This window comes from Sorex fumeus, unplaced genomic scaffold, assembly GCF_029834395.1.
Source record: "Sorex fumeus unplaced genomic scaffold, SorFum_2.1 ptg000044l, whole genome shotgun sequence".
Lineage (NCBI taxonomy): Eukaryota > Metazoa > Chordata > Mammalia > Eulipotyphla > Soricidae > Sorex > Sorex fumeus.
The window spans coordinates 39,492,811-39,512,761 of record NW_026606101.1 but is presented as its reverse complement, the minus strand read 5'-3'; the positions used below and the strand labels follow the sequence as shown (position 1 = coordinate 39,512,761).

Sequence of the window (19,951 nt, the reverse complement as noted above, 5' to 3'; positions counted from 1 at the left end):
GTAACTGTGTATCTCACAGAGTTCAATTTAAAAAAAAAGATTGTTTTTAAAAAGTGGTAAAACACCAGGGCCAGAGTGATAGTACAGTGAGTAGGGTAGTTGACTTCCACACGGCCAACCCAGGTTCCATCCCTGGCATCCCATATGGTTCCCCAAGCATGACCAGAGGTTAATTCCTGAGTGCAGAGCCAGGGGTAACCACTGAGTATCGCTGGGTGTGCCCAAAAAAGTAATAAATAAATAAATAAATAAATAATAAAGAGGTAAAAAAAAACCTAAGACTAGGACGTCAAGAGGATGGGTCAAATTGCATACTCTGCAATTTAGAGGTCTGGGGACCACAAGGTTCCTTGAGCACCGCTGCCAGTTATCCCCAGTGCCAAACTGAGCACTGAGCTGTAAATAGTCCCCAATCATCACAGGATGTGACCCAAACACAAGAAGAAAATTAAAAAGTGCACTGAAATTGTCTATATCCCAATCTGCGGTACATAATTTCTTCCTTTTATTTCCTGGGCCTCTTCCCTCCTGGAGAAGTCTGCATTCTCTCTTGAACATGTTACGGCTTCCCTCTCCCCTTCTTATAAAATTTCTTAAATTCATTAAGAGACATAAAAAAAGAGGGGCTGGAGCAAGAGCACAGCGGGTAAGGCCTTGCACGTGGCCAACCCGGGTTCAATTCCCAGCATCCCATATGGTCCCCTGAGCATTGCCAGGAATGATTTCTTAGTGCTGCACCAGGAATGACCCCTGAGCATCGCCAGGTGTGACCCTAAAGCAAAAAAAAAAAATAGAAATTAAAAAGAAAATATAAAAGACCTGGGGCTACTGAATACATCTGCAAACCTGTCCTGTCCTCCCATTGTTCATCGATTTGCTTGAGCGGACCCGGTAATATCTCCATTTTGAAAGTTGTTAATGTGTTTGGCATATTGAATACCTCACGGGCAGCTTGCCAGGTTTTGCCGTTTAGGTGAGATACGCTGAGTAGCTTGCCAGGCTCTCTGAGAGGGGTGGAGAATCGAACCCGGCTCAGCTGGGCTGGCTGCGCCCAAGGGAAACGCCCTACTGTTGCGCTATACGTAATAAATAGAACTTGTTTCAGGGGCAGAGAGATAGTACAGACGTTAAGGTTCTTGCCCTGGTTTGATTCTGGCACTAAGGATGGTTCCCCAAGTACTGCTGAGGGAGGACTGCACACAAGGGGCAGCAGGGCCAGGTCTCACGTAGCCTCCCACCTCCCACCACATCCAAAACACTTGGTTTAGGCGGTGTTTCCTAGGCACACAGAGAAAGATCCCTATTGTTTCCTCTTCCTAATGAAAAAGAGTTTGAGGCAAGAAGTACACTTAAATTCAATGAAATGAAAATTTAAAAAGACTTAAGAAAGTGTTTACTGACAAGACTGATTTGAAAAAGACTGAGGCAACATTGTTACATTTTATAAAGAAATATTATGAAAATTATATTTTGAAAGGCCATTTAAATGTATATTAAGTAACACTGAGGGGTATTCTGGCAATATATTGAAAATTATTTTGAAGCCCTCAATTCTGTTACATAAAGTTAAATTTCTCCTTCCAGAGTGCCTCCAGGTCCACAGGGATTGTTTGCTAGGCTTTGGGTGCTATAATGAGATTCACGAAGCTGATCCCCTCAGGACTCCTCAGAACAGGCCTCTACTTACTTTGAGAATCTCTATGCCATGAAGCAAGAAAAACTCGAGGAAATGGATGAATTCCTGGTTTCCAAGGCTAAATCAAGAGGACTTGGAGTACCTAAACAGACCTATCACTATCAAGGAAATTGAATGGTAATAAAAAGTCTTCTCAAAAACAAAAGTCCTGGTCCAGATGGATGCACTAGTGAATTCTTCCAAAATTTAAGAGGACTTACTCCCAATCCTTTTCAAGCTTTTCCAGGAAATTGAAGAATCAAAGGCACTCACAGTTTCTATGAGACAAATATCAGCCTCATACAAAAAGCAGACAGAGATACCACAAAGAAAGAGAATTACAGGCTGATATCTCTGATGAACACAGATGAAAAGATCCTCAACAAAATCCTAGCAAGCAGAATTCAACAAATCATCAAAAAGATGATACACCAAGATCAAGTAGGATTCATCCCGTGGATGCAAGCCAATCAGCATAATACAACATATCTATAAAAAAATAAAAACCGTATAATCATATCAATAGATGCAGAGAAAGCATTTGACAAGATCTAGCACCTGTTCATGATAAAAAGTCTCAACAAAATAAGAATTGAAGGAGATTTCTTCCGTATAATCAAAGCCATCTACCACAAGCCCTTGGCAAGCATCATTCTCAATGTGGAGAAACTAAAATGTTCCCTCTAAAATTGGGGACAAGACAAGGCAGACCACTCTCACAAATTCTATTCAATATAGTATTGAAAGTGCTTACCATAGCAATTAGGCAAGAAAAATATATCAAGGGCATCTAGATAGGAAAGGAAGAGGTCAAGGTATCACTATTTGCGGATGACATGATACTATACTTGAAAAATACTAAAGACTCTACAAAAAAGCTCCTAGAAACAATAGGTTTGTATAGTAAAGTAGCAGGCTAAGAAATCGATACCCTAAAGTCCATGGCTTTCCTACATACAAATAATGAAAGAGAAGAAAGAGATATTAAGAAAAACAATTCCATTCACACAGAAAGCCAGGTACCGTGGAATCAGCTTAACTAAAGAGGTGAATAACCTATACAAAGAAAATTACAAAACACTATTGAGAGAAATAAAAGAGGATACCAGGAAATGGAGACACATCCTCTGCTCATGGATCAGGAGGATTAACATAATCAAAATGGCAATACTCAACAAATTATACAGATTCAATGCAGTTTCTATAAGGATGTATATCCATGACATCCTTCAAAGAAATAGACAAAACACTCCTGAAATTCATATGGAACAATAAATCCCCATGAATAGCTAAAGCAGTCATTCGGGGGAAAAGACAATAGGAAGAAGAAGATGGAAGGCATCACCTTCCCCAACTTCAAACTGTACTACAAACAATAGTAATTAAAACAGCAAGGTAGTGGAATAGAAACAGACACAGAAACCAATGGAACAGAGTTGAATATTATGTCACAGACTCTCAAATTATATGATCACTTAATGTTTGACAAAGGAGCAAGAAATATGAAGTGGAGCAAGGAAAACCTCTTCAACAAGTGGTTCTGGGAAAACTGGACAGCTAAATGCCAAAAAAATGAACTCTGACCTCTGTCTAATGCCAGGCCAAAAAAGCCAGATCAAAGTGGATTAAAGATCTCAATATCAGACGTGAATCCATAAGATACATGGAAGAAAATGTAGGCAGAACCCTTCATGACATTGAAGCTAAAAGTGTCTTTAAGGATAATACACCACTGACCAAGCAAGAGGGGAAAAAAAAACATTAAAAATGGTACTATATCAAACTAAGATGCTTCTGCACCTCAAAAGAAACAGTGACTAAAATACAGAGAGAGCCCATGGAATGGGAATAAATATTTACCCAATACCCATCAGATAAGGGATTAGTATCCAGGATATACAAGACATTAGTAGAACTGTACAAGAAAAAAATCCTCCAACCCCATAAAAAAAATGGGGAAAAGAAATGAACAGAAGCTTCTTCAGAAATACAAATGGCCAAAAGGCACATGAAAAAATGATCTACATCCCTAATCATCAGGGAGATGCAAATCAAAACAACAATGAGACATCATCTTACACCACACAAAGACTGGCACACATCAAAAAGAACAAGAACAACCAGTGCTGGCACAGATGTGGGAAGAAAGGGACTATCTTTTGTTGTGGGTGGGAATGCCGAGTGGTCCAGCCTTTCTGGAAAACAATATGGGAATTCCTTAAAAAAAAAACAACTAGAATTTGAGCTTCCATATGACCCTGTAATACCACTTCTGGGAATATATCCCAAGGGTACAGTAAAAATTGTAGGATAACATTGGTTTGCCCTTCCTCCCTGGCCTCAGGGAGCTTGGTTTTGTTGACTGCTCCCCCCAACCTGTCAATTACCTGTGTCTCCTGATCAGACTCTGCTGACTTTAAATATGTTTTTTAGGGATGGAGCGATAACACAGCGGGTAGGGCATTTGCCTTGCACACAGCGGGCCAGGTTGACCCAAGTTCGATTGATTCCTACGCCCCTCTCGGAAAGCCCAGCAAGCTACCGAGAGTATCTCGCCCACATGGCAAAGCCTGGCAAGGTAGCCGTGATGTATTCAATATGCCAAACACAATAACAACAAGTCTCACAACGGAGACATTACTGGGCCACCCCCCGAGGAAATCAATGAACAACGGGAGGACAGTGACAGTGCTACAGTGCTTTTCTCCTTTATGTCCTTTGCATGGTTATTTACTTCAGAGCAATTACTTTTTGTATGGGTACAGAAAGACAGTTAAAAAGACATGATTTGTAACTTGGGAGTTAACTCCAGATAACATTACATCTGCTCACTGGACTTAAGCTTCAGTTGCCCTTACTACCTAGATCCCCAAAAGCAGGGTCCCGATGAGAGACTAGATGGACCCAGAACAAGCAGTGAGTTACCCTGGCATCGAAATGGGCCAGAACAAAGTGCCATAATGCTTAACTATAAGTTAAGAGCATGGCTATGGGCAAATTCTGTCACGATCCAAAAAGTAATAACTAGATTTGGACCCTGCTAGGGTTAGAAATGATTAATCTGGCCTGAGCACTGTAGTCTGAGTCTGTGGTGAGATGTCCCCAGGAGGATCACCCTATAAGCCTAAATGTGTCTATTACTGTGTCCATACAGAATGGCAAATATTAGGGAGTAGAATTAAGATGTTAATTAAATTGCTGCTCTAAGGAGAGGAGTGTTTCTCTTTAAGCACTGTTATGCCCTCCTGGGCTGCAGGTGGTCAGGCAGGCCTGATAAACATGTTGATTGCACTTGGGGGGGGGGGGGGGAGGCGTGGTTTGGGAAGCGTGGTTAGAGGTGTTTGCTGCAGCGGAGTTGTAAGTGGGAGAGAGGGTTGGAGAGAGCTCAGAGAGAGTTGGAGAGAGGGTTGCTGTGGCAGAATTGGGGAGAAAGTGAGAGCTGGAGAGAGCTGGAGCAAGAGGTGGAGAGAGCTGAAGAGGGAGTTAGAGAGAGAGTAGTAGGGCAGAGCTGGAGAGAGCTGGGGGAGAGTTGGGGAGAGAGTTGTGGCCATTGGGGGAGAGAGCTGTGGAGAGAGTTTGGGAGAGACCAGAGATGGAATAAACAGCAACTGACCACCAACCAGCTTGACCCTCACTCCTCCTTCATCTGCCCATTACCAACAGCCGTCCCAGGTGGGGAAGCAGTGCGAGAGCACTGAAAGCAGGTGGCGAGAGAGAGCCGCCTGGAGAGCCTGCGAACATCCTTTTTGTGTAATCACTCATAGTGTCACCTGAGCTAAGGAGTTTACACAGCTCCGAGGAAGAGTTTTACACAAGAAATGACATCTGCACCTGTATATTCATTGCAGCACTGTTCACAATAGCCAGAATCTGGGAACAGCCGAGTGCCCGAGAACAAACCAAGTGCCGAGGACAAAGTTAAAGAAATTCTGGTACATCTACAAAATGGAATACTATGCAGCTTTAGGAAAGATGAAGTCATGAAATTTGCTTATAAGTGGATGGACATGGAGAGTATCATGCTAAGTGAAATGAGTCCGAAAGAGAGGAATAGACATAGAATGACTGCACTCATTTGTGGAATATAAAATAACATAATATGAGAATAACACCCAATTCACAGTAGAGAAAAGGGCCAGGAAGATTTACCCATGGTTGAAAGCCTTCCCCATGAGCTGAAGGAGAAGGCAGCTGGGATACAAAAGGGATCACTAAGTTAATGATCATTGGAGGGATCATTCTGGATGGGAGATATGTACTGAAACTAGATACAAGACCAAACATGATGGCCTCTCAGTATCTATATTGCAAACCATAATGACAAAAGGAGAGATGGGGGGATTAAATTTTCTGCCATAGAGGTAGGGGGTGGGATAGGGAGGGGGTAGCAGAAGGGATACTGGGAACATTGGTGGTGAAAAACGTACACTGGTGGAGGGATGGGTGTTCAATCATTATATGACTGAAACTCAATCATGAAAGCTTTGTAACTGTACCTTACAGACAGTCAATTAAAAAAGTAATTAATTAATTTTCTAAAAAGTACAGGATTCTATAGACCAAACATGATTGCCTCTCATTGCCTCTTTTGCAAACCACAACACCCAATAGGGGAGAGAGAACAAAAGGAAATGCCCTGCCACAGAGGCAGGGTGGGATGGGGAGGATGGGGGGTGGGAGGGATACTGGGATCCGTGGTGGTGGGAAATGGGCACTGGTGGAGGGATGGGTATTTGATCATTGTATAATTGAAACCCAAGCACAAAAATGTGTAAGTCTACAACTATACCTCATGGTGTCTCACTAATAAAAATAACAAAAAAACATGCTTCTGCTTCCCTGCACTGTATTAGCCTACATGACAAACAAAAGTTTGGAGGTTTGTTTGCTTTATTTTTTATCTCAACTAGTAGGTGTGGTGATGTCAATACAGCTGTGGAAATGTAGGCTGCGTCCTATTTTGCCTGATGCATCATCGTGAAAATTGCCAGCTCAATTCTGGCTCCAAAGTCTTTATTATAATAATGAAGTGAACAAAAGACAGCTTGATTTGAAAACATCAGGCAAGGCTAATGGTGGAGCCAACTAGAAAAACATATATATTATTTTGGGCCATTCTATTGTCACTGATAGAAAATATTCATAAACTGCTAGGCATATGAAATATCCCAACATGTGTTCCATTAATTTTCAGAGTCTTAGCATTTAAAAAGATTTTTCAATCTTAGTACAATCTCCCTCACAATAAGAAAGTACTCATGGCAGTTTCTTTATGAATTCTTCCAATAACTGGTAAGCTGCTCTTTCTTAACTAAAATCTCCACTAAATTAAAAAAAACTTAACTTATTAAATTTTTCTTCTAGTCAGACATAATTTGCATCTACAGGCTTTGTTTCCGCTGGCCCAGTTTCATTTCAAACTTTAGTACATAAAAAATAAAAAATTATAAGTGTATTAGTGTAAAATAGATAGCTAGAAAATAGACAGAAATATATATGTTACTCAAGTAACATGAAAATTGAATGCGTATCATTAAACCTTTTTGATATAAATAGAAATGTTTAATATGGTGGAAATGATAAATGATCATAATGTACAAAATAGCTATTATGAAGAAGAGCGACTGTATTAACTTAAGAACATTGTACCTCATCATTAGTCTGCTCAGAAGTATTGAGGTTGGCGTGAAACCACGAGTTTTATAATTCATGAGAAAAGAAAGACCAGACCTTGAGACAAAATGTGAGCTTTCAGAGCAGAACTAAGAGGTAGAACCAATGGGATGATGGAGGGAGGTGAGGACTAGAGAAAGAGAAAGGCAGGCAGATGTTATTAAACCGATTATCATTGTGAAAAGCTAGAACTTAATTTCAGGAGGAATTATGGCAGCAACACAAAACTCATGTCTGAATTATCTAACTTGAGGGGTGAGGAAGCAGGCATATTTATACTCTGATTCATTTCAGCTATGCAAAAACAAAAATATTCATAGATGGTGGGAAAGACTACACCAGCCAGCATTGTCTTGGTGTGAGTTTTTTCAGAAGTACACTCTAAATCAAAGATTTGAGAATAGTGATTTATTTGGAGGATTAACCAAGAAAGTAGTAGGTTGGGAATAATGAGAGAATAATCTGAGACAGGAAAGAAATTTACTCCTGAAGTGTCAATTTTCTTGTCTTTCTAGGCTGCTTCTTGCATAGGCCAGAATACCCTTCCATGGTCTGGCAAAATTCAGAGACACAAAAGTAAAGATTCAAAACACACAAAAGCTGTCCAGAGCACACATGCACAAATTCTATGGATATGGGTCAGTCACTGAATTCATTCAAGTGATACCTCACTGAAGAACTCATGAAAATTATTTTTTTAAAAAAAACCTAGAAGACCTGAGAAATAGTACATGGGCTAAGGTGCTTTCCTCATGGCCAGGAGTAATCCTTGAGCACAGAGAGGTATGGCCCCCAAATCCATTCCTCCCACCAAAAAAAAATGCATATTTTTTAAAAGATCATGATATAGTATAGAACCACTATTGGATTTTTTGGCCAAAGCTATCTATAGTAAACCAAGCCACCTTGCCAAACAGGGAAGACTGGACTTTGGTACTGAGTCAACTATTAAGAAGTTTTATGGCCTTGCATGAGCTTGGATAAATATAAGAAAGGGACGTCATCACCTGTTCCCTGCCCTAGCCTATATTATTATGAGGACAAATGAACATATATATGAGAATCCTGTGGGGGAAAAATTCAAAAGTTAAAGTGTATATATAAGGCACAGTGTTGTGTGGGATTTGAAACAAAAATTTTAGTTTCTAAGAAAATTGTTTCTTCATGGGATGACCTCACATATCTGTTGTATATAGAATACTGGATGAGGAAAAATATTGTAGTAAAGGGGATGCCAAGATCGTCCTTGACCCCAGTGTATAGAGAGAAGAACAGAGAAGGAAAGAAATTAAGGAGGGGCAGAGAAGAGAAAGGGAAGTAATGGGTGAACAGGCATCAGAGCTCCAGTTATCCTGGTGATATGGGCAAGTGGTATAGCCATATACCCAAAACACAGACTCAACAACACTAACACATGAGATGTAAGCTGCAACCACTAAAACTCTGGAATGTGCCTGTCAAGTTGACAGGTACAAATGGCGTGGGGGTTGAGGTGAGGAGGAAATCTGGGAACACTGCTGGAGAGAAATTGACATTGATAATGGAATTAGTGCTGAAATATTATATGCCTAAAACTCAACTATCAATAATGTTGTAAATCACAATTCATTAAAAAAATTAAATTTTTTAGAAGAAAAATTTTTTAAAAAGAAAATTTCTTTCTTGACTCATCAAAAAATAAAAATGAACAGGAAATAGCAAATTTGGAAATTTTTTGGTTCTGGCCACACCCAGTTGTGCTCAGGTTTTACTCCTGGATCTGTGATCAAGGTTCATCCCTGCAGTGCTAGAGGATCACATGTGGTACCATGGATCGAACTTGGGTCAGGTCATGAAAGGCAAGTGCCCTACTTGCTGTACTATCTCGCTAGCCCCAAACTTAGAATTTTCTATTGAGCCTAATTCTTTGTTAATAGGAATATAGAAGCAAAATGTGTTAATGGATATGTTGAGTTGTTGATTTTTTGTAAGTCTATCCCTGACTTGAAGAGTTTCCATGAAATAGTATCACCCTGCCGAACCACTCTGTTTACATCAATGATCACTTCTTTGTGGAATGGTAAGATCCTGGTAGTGAATCCGTAATACAGCTCATAAAAGATCCTCATGTGTTCAGTTTGAACGCCCTGTTCGGCTAGGGCTTCAATGACCACTTCAGTCTCAACAGAATCAAAGGTCTTCTTTAAATTAATAAATGTTAGACAGAGCAGCATCTTGAACTCACGAGAAACCTCAATGAGCTTTGTTATCATGTGGATATGGTCGATTGTGCTGAATTCTTTTCGAAACCTGGCTTGCTTGCATGGTTGTCCTTCATCTAGTGTTCCACCAATCCTATTCAGCATGACTCAAGTAAACAACTTATAGACGATGGACAATAGGCAGATTGGGCGATAGTTGCCAATGTTGTGGATGTCTCCCATCTTGTACAATAGAATGGTCCTACTGGTTTTCCACTGGAATGGAACCTTGCATTCAGACAGGAAGCGTGAGAAGAGCTGAGCCAGTGTACTGATAAGTACTGACGGCAGGTTCTTCAGGTGTTCAGGTCTGACCTTGTCTGGGCTGGGTGCTGTTGGCTTCTTTACCGACAAAATGGCATGTTGGATTTCGGAAGGAAGAACACTGGGAACAACATATCAATCCTGCGGGATTTGGTATGTAGGCAGGTGGACATGGCTATTGAAGAGATCTGAGTTCGACCAAGTTTGACATGGCTCTGGGCACATCTTTTCGACTCCACTGCTCTTCCTGCATTAACATATGCCTCAGAGATCTGGGCCCTAAGAAAACAGGATGAGAATGGTATTCAGGTCCCCCAGAAAGGAATAGAAAGAGCTATGCTTGGAGTATCATGCTTCACTCATGTGAGAGAAGGAATCCGGAGTTCTGACCTCTATTGATGATCGAGAATCAGGGACGCTGTCTCGTTTGTCGAGGCGTCGAAAATCAGATGGGCTGGACACGTAATGCAATTTGGAGACAACTGCTGGACTAGAGCTGTTACTGACTGGATTCCATGGGATGTCAAACGATCGCGTGGCCACCCAGACTTCTTCGTCAAGACCCTGAACAAACGGTTTGAGGCTCTTCATGTTTCTGTAGGAAGCAGGCACCATTGGGCTTCACTAGCACAGGACAGGGACAATGGAGACATTACTGGTGCCTGTTCCAGCAAATCGATGAGTAACAGGATGTCAAGTGATCAAGTGATCCCTGAATTATTCAGAAATCTGTAATAGTAAGCCCTGGTGAAAATTTCACAATTACCTTTGTTTTAATGAACATATAACATAATTTTTAAAAAAATAGACAAGGAATTGAGAATGACAAGTGAAGCTTTCCCATTTCTTTTATTTTCCATTTTATCCTAGATTAATTTTAAGTAAAATAGTAAAGGTGTCAGAGAAAGGTAGGACTTCTTTCAGCTACCATATATCGGTGTACAGGATTATGTATTTATTTCAAATGCAGTATTCAGTCTAAATTTTTTTTCCTTTTTTTGCTTTTTGGGTCACACCCAGTGATGCTCAGGGGTTACTCCTGGCTCTGCACTCAGGAATTACTCCTGGCGGTGCTTGGGATGCCTGGGGTCGAACCTGGGTCGGCCACATGCAAGGCAAAGGTCTACCTGCTGTACTATTGCTCCGGCCCCCAGCCTAAATTTTAAATTTTGTTCTTGGCATTAGATTTCTAAGACAAAAGATTTGCCTGTTCACTGAATATGGAATATCAGAGAAGCCTTGGTAACTGAAGGCATACTAAAAAGTACTCTCTCTATCTTTTCAATTTGCTTTTAATAGCATCAAGATTCAGTAATTGGGGATAAAAAGCTTTTAAAGAATTAAATACTTATTCTTTCCATAGCACTAAGCTAAGTACATTCTGTAAGTCTAATATTTAATTCTCCCTATAATTCTGTGGGCTAGATGTTATTTTTGTCTATATTTTATACATGAGAAACTTAAAGCCTAAAACATTTGATTCTACTGTTAAAGAAGAAATTAAACCTTTTATTTTATTTATTTATTTTTTGCTTTTGGGTCACACCCAGTGATCACAGGGGTTACTCCTGGCTCATGCACACAGGAATTTCTCCTGGCGGTGCTCGGGGGACCATATGGGATGCTGGGAATCGAACCCAAGGGAAATGCCTGACCCGCTGTACTATCTCTCCAACCCAAATTAAACACTTTTAAAATGACAATAATAATTCTTGTTTCATGGCCATGACCATTTGCCCGGGTTCAATTTGCAGTATGCTGTACAGTCCCCTGAACATTGCCATGAGTGATGCCTGAGTGCAGAGCCAGGAGTAACCCCAGAGCAACTCTAGGTGTGACCCAAAAAACAGAGGGGGGCACTTTGAGTGGAGCTCAGAAGAGAAATCGAGCTGTCATCAAGAATGGTAGGAAGGAAGGACCCAAGTTTTATTTACATTAAGGATGGCAGGAGGCTTTCGAGAGGCTTGAGACATAATCAGATTTACTGACATTAACGAAATCTGGCTGTGGTATAGGCTTGAAAGGGGTGAAAGTTGGTCCTGAGGAAGCTGCTCTTACAACTTAAGCTAGGAGAGTAATAGTTTCTTGAATTTGGTTGATGACAGTGGGGTTCAGAGATCAGGTCCTGTTCGACTGGGGGTAAAGGAAAGTTGTGCCTTGCGAAGCTAGATGCAGAGGGAAAGGGCTGAAGTGTGAGCTGAAGATGTCCGTTGGAGAGGGCCAGCACCTACTCGAGATCCCTAATTGCTGTCCAAGTGGATAATGTTGAGTAGGTTGCTTGGATGTAGGGATATGAAGCTCAGATTTAAGAAGGCCTTAAACTGATAGAAATGGTTGAGTTTTCCTCCTTGCCCAAAAGGAAGAGTGAGAGAAACAAAAGGCTTAGGAAGAACATTCCCAGCACTGAAGGAAGACGAGGGTGTCAGGAGCCCAGGGAGGGTGGAAGGAAAGAAGGGCCCTCTGGCTGGGTGCTGAGGAGCAGACTGCAGTGGGCTGCAGGGCCGCGGCCACCATGGGCCATTCTGATAGGGCAGGTGGTGGAGAGGTTGGAGAGGAAAGAGGATTACTTCAAACCACCGCGGATCAGCTTAATATGTCACACCATAGTCAATTAACAGGTATGAAGCTTCTGTTCTTAATACCCATGTATTTACTTCACCTGAGTAATTATGGTAGGTTCTAGTTATGAGACTGGTAGTACAGCAGGTAAGGTACTTGCTTTACTTTCAGCTGACATGGAGTCTCTCTTTAGTGCCAGATGTGGGCCCTCGGGACTTCCTCAAAAACTCCATTTTTTTTGGGGGGGGGCGGGGTTACACCTGGCGGTGCTCAGGTGTTGCTCCTGGCTTTGCACTCAGGAATCACTCCTAGCGGTGCTCGGGGGAACCATATGGGATGCTGGGAATTGAGCCCAGGTCAGCCATGTGTAAGGCAAACACCCTACCCACTGTGCTATTGCTCCAGCCCCAAGACTCTTCTTTCCTTAAAGGACTTGGTGTACTCAAAATGGTATTTCCTACATTTTTTTCAAGCTGTAACTCCTAATATGAAAAACCCACTCCTTCAAATATACAATTAATTAATTTATTGGTCATTTTGGTACATTTCTCCCCACCAGTAGTTTCAGAACCTTGTCCTCCCCCTGCGAACCTTTCTCTTTCTCTCATTCCGCTCCAGGTGGGCTCAAGTCTCTCGCAGTAGGCACTGTATGAGAGATGTTCTTTCCCCTGAAGCTTCTTTTCCTTACCATGACGCGGCTTCTACTGTTCCTCTATCGTGTAGTATTGTGTGTGTAAATTTGTACCACATTTTGTTTCATGATCATATTTTACCATTAATGGTTCACTTTGACTTATTTCCATTATAATTAAGGCTGCAACAGATATTCTTACATGCAGTTAATGTGAGGATATGCTTTTCAGTTCTTTAGGCATATACATTAGAATAAAATTGCTGGGTCCCAATGTAATTCTGCATTTAGCATTTTAAGGATTTGCAAAGTTATTTTCCAAAGCATCTGAGTCATTCTACAGATGTCTAGGCCAGGGGGGTCCAGTTTTTCTGCATCCATGTTAACACTTTTTATTGTCTCTGTCTCTTTAATTTCGATCATTTTTGGCATGTAAAATGATATCTTATTGTAGGCGGGATTTGTGTTTCTCTGATGAGTAAATGATGCTAGCATGGTTTCTCTTCTTACTGGCTATTTGTATATCTACTTCAGAGAAATGTCCTTTCAGATCTTGTCTAAATTAGATATGTCCTTTAATTTTTGAGTTGTAAGATAATATGATACAATCTGCAAATTTTTAGTCCTATTCTTTGGGTTGTTTTTTAAAAACCCTATATATAATGAAGTACATTATTTTGGTATATATTTAGAGGCTTTAATTACATTCACAGCATTGATTAATCAAATAAAAACTCAGTTAATGAATAAACAACCTTTCGTCCTTTGGCCCTGGTGCCCCCTTTCTGTCTTTGAATTTGACTGCCTGTATAGCATCTAAGTGGAACTACTTGTTTGTTTGTTTTTTTTTTTTGTCCTTGTATCTGGCGTTTTTCAGTATTCGCCCATTTTGTAGCTTGTATCAGAGTTTCACTTACTTTTTTTCTAGAGGCTTCTCAGTGCTTCTGTGGGACCAGGTCCTCTCTTGCCCCATAGGGGTATGGAGTCATGCCATGCAGAACCGCACTCAGGGTAGCTCATGCCCTGTGTGTACAAAGCCACCTCCCCAGCTCCATTCCTTTGTTCTGCTTTACTATTGGTCTTAGTGTCTCAATGTACCTAGTTAAAAATTAAACTCATACACACACATATGCACTATCCATATAGATCTATACCTATATATGTGTGTATATATATATAGGGAAACATAATATAGGACAGGTCAGTGCTGTGGTTTTGAGCATATGCGGGGAGTGGGCACATGGCCCTCAGAAAAGGACTCATGCTAACCCATTGTTCACCCCTCCCTTCATGGCTGTGGCGGCCCACTGTTGACTGTTGTGACTAATTTCGGTTAGTATTGGTCTAGAGACGCCTGCTTGGGCCCTTGTTCTTAATCCTTTTGAGTTTACCTTCTAGTAGAATTGTTGGGTTGCATTGTACTTACATGTTTAGTATTTTGAGCAACTTCATGATTATTGCCCAAAAGAGCTACATACCATTTTGTCTTCAATTTCTTATGACGAGGCACAGACATTTTAAATTTTAATGGTCTGGTTTTTGTTTGATTGTTTGTACTTTTAATGTCCTATCAAAGAAATCATTGCCTAATTAGATCAATATTTATTCTTAAATGTTTTCTTCTAAGAGTTTTGCAGTTTCAGTTCTCTCATAGGAGCTAGTCAATTTTTTTTTCTTTTTTGGTCACACCCGGCGATGCACAGCGGTTACTCCTGGCTCATGCACTAAGGAATTACTCCTGGCGGTGCTTGGGGGACCATATGGGATGCTGGGAATCGAACTCGGGTCAGCTGTGTGCAAGGCAAACACCCTACCCGCTGTGCTATCGCTCCAGCCCCAGAACTAGTCAATTTTAAGCGTTTTTTTTTTCAATGTGAGTCACAGAGGTTGGAGGGTTGTCTAACTTCACTTTTTGGCATATGGTTATCAAACTGCCCCAGTATTGCTGATGATGACTTTTATTCTTTTTATATTGAAAAGTCCTCTCCGGGGTCCCCTTGGAGGGGGGCGGGTTGGGTTTCCCTCTCCACCCTGAGTGGAGCGCCAGCAGCTGGAGACCTCCAGGACCCAGACGCAGCCATGCGGAGATCACTCTCCACATGCTGGGACAAGCCTCACACATGAGGGAACTGGCAGAGGAGCCTGGGTGTGCGGGACCTGTGGCTGGGGTCTCTGGGCTTGCTCGGTTCGGGACTGGGCCTCCTCTGCCCAGATCCCCCATCTTCCAAGTGGCTGGACAGTTGTGCCCACCAACTGCCGTGTGGCCCCATCGGCGGCCAAGATCCAGAGACTGTGAAGCAAAGCTCTCAGAAGTGTGTGGCTGCGAATGCACTTATTGTCTAGTTCTCACTCTCAGAGAAATCAGCAGGCTACCGAGAGTACCCTGCCCGCATATATGCCTGACTGGGAACACCTGTAAAGGTGATTAGAGGCTGGCCCAAAAGCCTCCATTTCTCTTGGAGAATCCGGCAAGCTACCGAGAGTATCCCGCTCTCAACACAGAGTATGGCAAGCTACCCGTGGTATACTCAATATGCCAAAAACAGTAACAATGATGGTCCTCATTCCCCTGACCCTGAAAGAGCCCCCAGTATGCCCCTGGGCTACACTAGCACATGACAGAGATGAATGGAGACTTATTGGTGCCTGCTCGAGCAAATCGATGAATAGGGTGATAGTTTTAGTGATAGTGATAGTGACAGTGACAGAGACAGTGATAGTGATAGTGATAGTGATGACCATCTCATGCTGAAGTTTTTTCAGAAAACTTGTAACTTCATTAAGCATGAGCAAATAGGTCTTCATTATTGAATGAAGTCCTTCTACCTATCTCTTGTGAAGAGTGACATCAGCAGTATAAAAAATGACTCCATCTACCCCATCAAAAAATGGGGCGACGAAATGAACAGAAACTTTCTCAAAGAAGAAATCCGAATGACTAAAAGGCACATGAGAAAATGCTCTTCATCATTAATCATCAGGGAGATGCAGATCAAAACAACAATGAGATAACATCTCACACCTCAGAGACTGGCCCACATCCCAAAGAACAAAAGCAACTGGTGTTGTCGTGGATGTGGTGAGAAAGGGACTCTCCTTCACCGCTGGTGGGAATGCCGACTGGTTCAGCCCTTCTGGAAAACAGTATGGACAATTCTCAAAAAATTAGAAATTGAGCTCCCATTTGACCCAGCAATACTACTCCTGGAAATATATCCCAGAGAAGCAAAAAAGTATAGTCGAAGTGACATCTGCACTTGTTTGTTCATTGCAGCACTCTACAATAGCCAGAATCTGGTAAAAAAAAAAATCCTGAGATCCCAAGAACAGATGACTGGTTAAAGAAACTTTGGTACATTTACACAATGGAGTACTATGTAGTGGTTTAAAAAGATGAAGTTATGAAATTTACATACAAGTGGTACTACATGGAAAGTATCATGTTAAGCGAAATGAGCCAGAAAGAGAGGGATAGACATAGAAAGATTGCATTCATCTGGGGAACATAAAGTAACAAAATAGGAGATTAATACCCAAGAATGGCCGAGATTAGTCCCAGGAATTTTGCTCCATGGCTTGGAGGCCAGCCACACATGCTAGGGGAAAAGGCAGCTCAGATAGAGAAGGGAGCACAAAATAAAGGGTGTTGGGAGGAACCTCCCTGGATGGGAGAAGCATGCTGAAAGTAGACCAAACATGATTGCCACTCAATGCCTCTTTTGCAAACCACAACACCCAAAAGGAGAGAGAGAACAGAGGGGAATGCCCTGCCACAGAGGCAGGGTGGGATGGGGGGGGGATGTGGGGTGGTAGGGATACTGGGACCCGTGGTGGTGGGAAGTGGGTACTGGTGGATGGATGGGTATTTGATCATTGTATAATTGAAACACAAGCACAAAATTTGTTAGTCTACAACTGTACCTCATGGTGTCTCACTAATAAAAAAAAATCCAAATTGCTAAAAGGCACATGAGAAAATTCTCTTCATCATTAATCATCAGGGAGATGCAGATCAAAACAACAATGAGATATCATCTCACACCTCAGAGACTGGCCCACATCCAAAAGAACACTGGTGGTGGAGAATGGGCACTGGTGGAGGGATGGGTACTCGATCATTGTATAACTGAAACCCAAGCACAAAATTTGTAAGTCTACAACTGTATCTCATAGTGTTTCACTAATAAATTTTTTTTAAAAAATGACTCCATCTATACATCTGCATTTACTCTGTAATGAGCACAAACCTTCAGATGAATTTTATTTTTACATGTACCAGTTTCCTGTCCAGATAAATTGATTAGGTTGACAATGTTTCTCAGACACTGAGTCAAACCCTTAACATGGGTGATTTCAGTGAGACTTCATAACTCCCCCCCTTTGTGAGAGTATTGCTATTTTCCCTATTTTACTAAAATGGAAACTCAGGTTGAATTCATGTACCCAACGTCGTTTACCTGATGATAATTTTCTGATTTAAAAACCCAATCACTTAGTTGTTAAAGTACCCGTGATGAAAACCTTATTAAATTAAAAATTAAAAAATGAGATTATTTAATTTCATTTGGTGACAATTTGGGCTGAGATCTCCAAGCCTGCTCAGAAAGGGACTGGGCCTCCTCCACCTAGATCCCCCATCTTCCAGTATCTAGGCAGTTACACTCACCAACTGCCCCCTGCGCAAGCACTGTGTAATCCCATCAACGGCTAAGATCCAGAGACTATAAAACCAAGCTATGAATCCACGGCCATGTAATCTCTTATTGTCTAGTTCTCGCTCTTGGAGAACCAGGCAGACTAATGAGAGTATCCTGCCCGCATGGCAGAGCCTGGCAAGCTCCTCATGGCGTATTCGATATGCCAAAACCCAGTAACAATTATAGGTCTCATTCCCCTGACCCTGAAAGAGCCTCAAATGTGGCACTTGCTAAAATCTCAGGGCTAGGATGAATGGAGACGTTACTGGTGCCTGCTCGAGCAAATCAATGAACAATGGGATGACAGTGATAACAGTGGTGACAATTCTAACTGATAATGTAAAATCAAGTTTATTATTTCATAGGCCTAGAAATAAGTTAAGCAAGCTAAAAGTGTTTTTTTTCAATAGTCATGCGCTGTACATTAAGTTGTCAAAGACTAATCTCAGAAGAGCTAATTGCTGGAATTCAAACTTAAGGGATATAGAACATCTTGAATTTTTAACTTGAAAAATTCACTTTGGGTTTTGTAGGATGGGGGGAAAAGGTAAAATCCTTAAATGATAGCAATTAATTTACTATAACTATATGTATGTAGGAATTCTAAATTTCAGAAACTTTAAGCTGCAAGGTCACTATGCCTAGCAAAACCTTTTCAATTTTGACTATCTTGAGCTCACAGATATACAAACTATGCCATATCTATAAAATTTTGACATAGATAACACACAAATTTGTGATTAACCATGAAAATTGAAGTAGATAAAAAATAAAACATCTGGTTTCATCACTTAATAACCTATGTATAAGGTATGCACAAAGCATTCTTGATGTTTTTCTATAACTGCCAATGTACCTTGATTTTTGTGAGGTCTTAAATTCTTCGGTGGTTCCAGAACATCCTCAGGATGTGGGGTGCAGAGTCCATGGAAGGGCCCCAGATCAAAGCACTCATGCAGGAGCTGCATGTTCACTCTTGAGCAGACATTCATGAACCCAACAGCCATCCCATCTACCTGAAAAACCCAAAACACCTCATTACTTTATCAGACCTCAAATTAATTCTCATCAAATAAAACCTTCCATGATCTCTTCCCATGTGGTAACTAGGCAGTAAGTTTCAGATATTCAAGTAGTAGGTATAATCTTCCTCTAGTTGCCATGGTGTTTAATACTATGCATGGCACATGAGCTTTAGAAACATCCAATGAATGAGTAGACCTAGAGATGGATGGATGATTTAGGGAGACTTCCAGAGAACTCTTGAGGAAAAATATTTTGAACTTAACACATACATCCTTCTTCTAGTCCATGCTTGTGCCTATAGCATCTTTTTATCATCCCACTGCAAGCCCAGTTCTGTCTGATGTGTGTTGTGTGTGTGTTGTGTGTGCATGAACATCCAGGATTTCTTTACTCAGTCCTCTATTGATATTTAGATGGCTTCTAGGATTTCTTTTTTAATTTTCACTTTTTCCCCCAAGACTTGTGACTTACAAACTTGTTCTCACTTAGATGGTTCCAACACCAATTTTACTCTGAGTATTAACTTCCCTTCACCAGTGTCCCTGGATCTCTCCCAATCCTAACTTGCCTCCTTAGCAAGCACTTGTTTAAATTTGATTAATATAGTGTGGGTCTTCTATTTACAGTGTTTCTGTTTCTGTAAGGTAAAGGTAAAGGGCCTCCCGTTGATCGTCGATTTGCTCAAGCGGGCCCAGTAACGTCTCCATTGGAGACTTTGTTGTTACTGTGTTTGGCATATCGAATACTCTCGGTAGCTTGCCGGGCTCTCAGTTTAGGTAAATCCATGTACCATACCCTCTGTACCACTATGTACTTTCTATAGCCCCTGACCCATGCTTTGTTACCTCCCATCCTCCTCTTGATTTCTTTCCTTCCATGCCCTTCTCATTCCTTTCTCTCTCTTTTTTTTTTTTGCTTTTTGGGTCACACCTAGCGATGCTCAGGGGTTACTCCTGGCTCTGCACTCAGGAATTAATCCTGGAAGTGCTTGGGGGAACATATGGGATGCTGGGAATTGAACCCGGGTCAGCCACGTGCAAGGCAAGCGCCTTACCCGGTGTGCTATCATTCCAGTCCCCCATTCTCATTTCTATAAACTAAAGTCAAGGCTAATCTCGGTATATTCCTGTTTGATACATTACATTACCTTGTCCTGTTAATTTATATGCCACAGATAAATAAGGTC

The 19,951-nt window shown here is 41.3% G+C and overlaps 1 protein-coding gene across 1 annotated transcript in view; it reads right to left on the bottom strand.

Moving 5' to 3' along the window:
- The window catches only part of CFAP61 (cilia and flagella associated protein 61), a 402,292-nt gene that overhangs the window by 312,216 nt on the left and 70,125 nt on the right, over nt 1–19,951 (bottom strand). Inside the window, exon 7 of the mRNA XM_056121438.1 lies at nt 18,596–18,755. Coding sequence (XP_055977413.1) covers nt 18,596–18,755 — 160 coding nt within the window. The remainder of the gene's footprint in view (nt 1–18,595; nt 18,756–19,951) is intronic.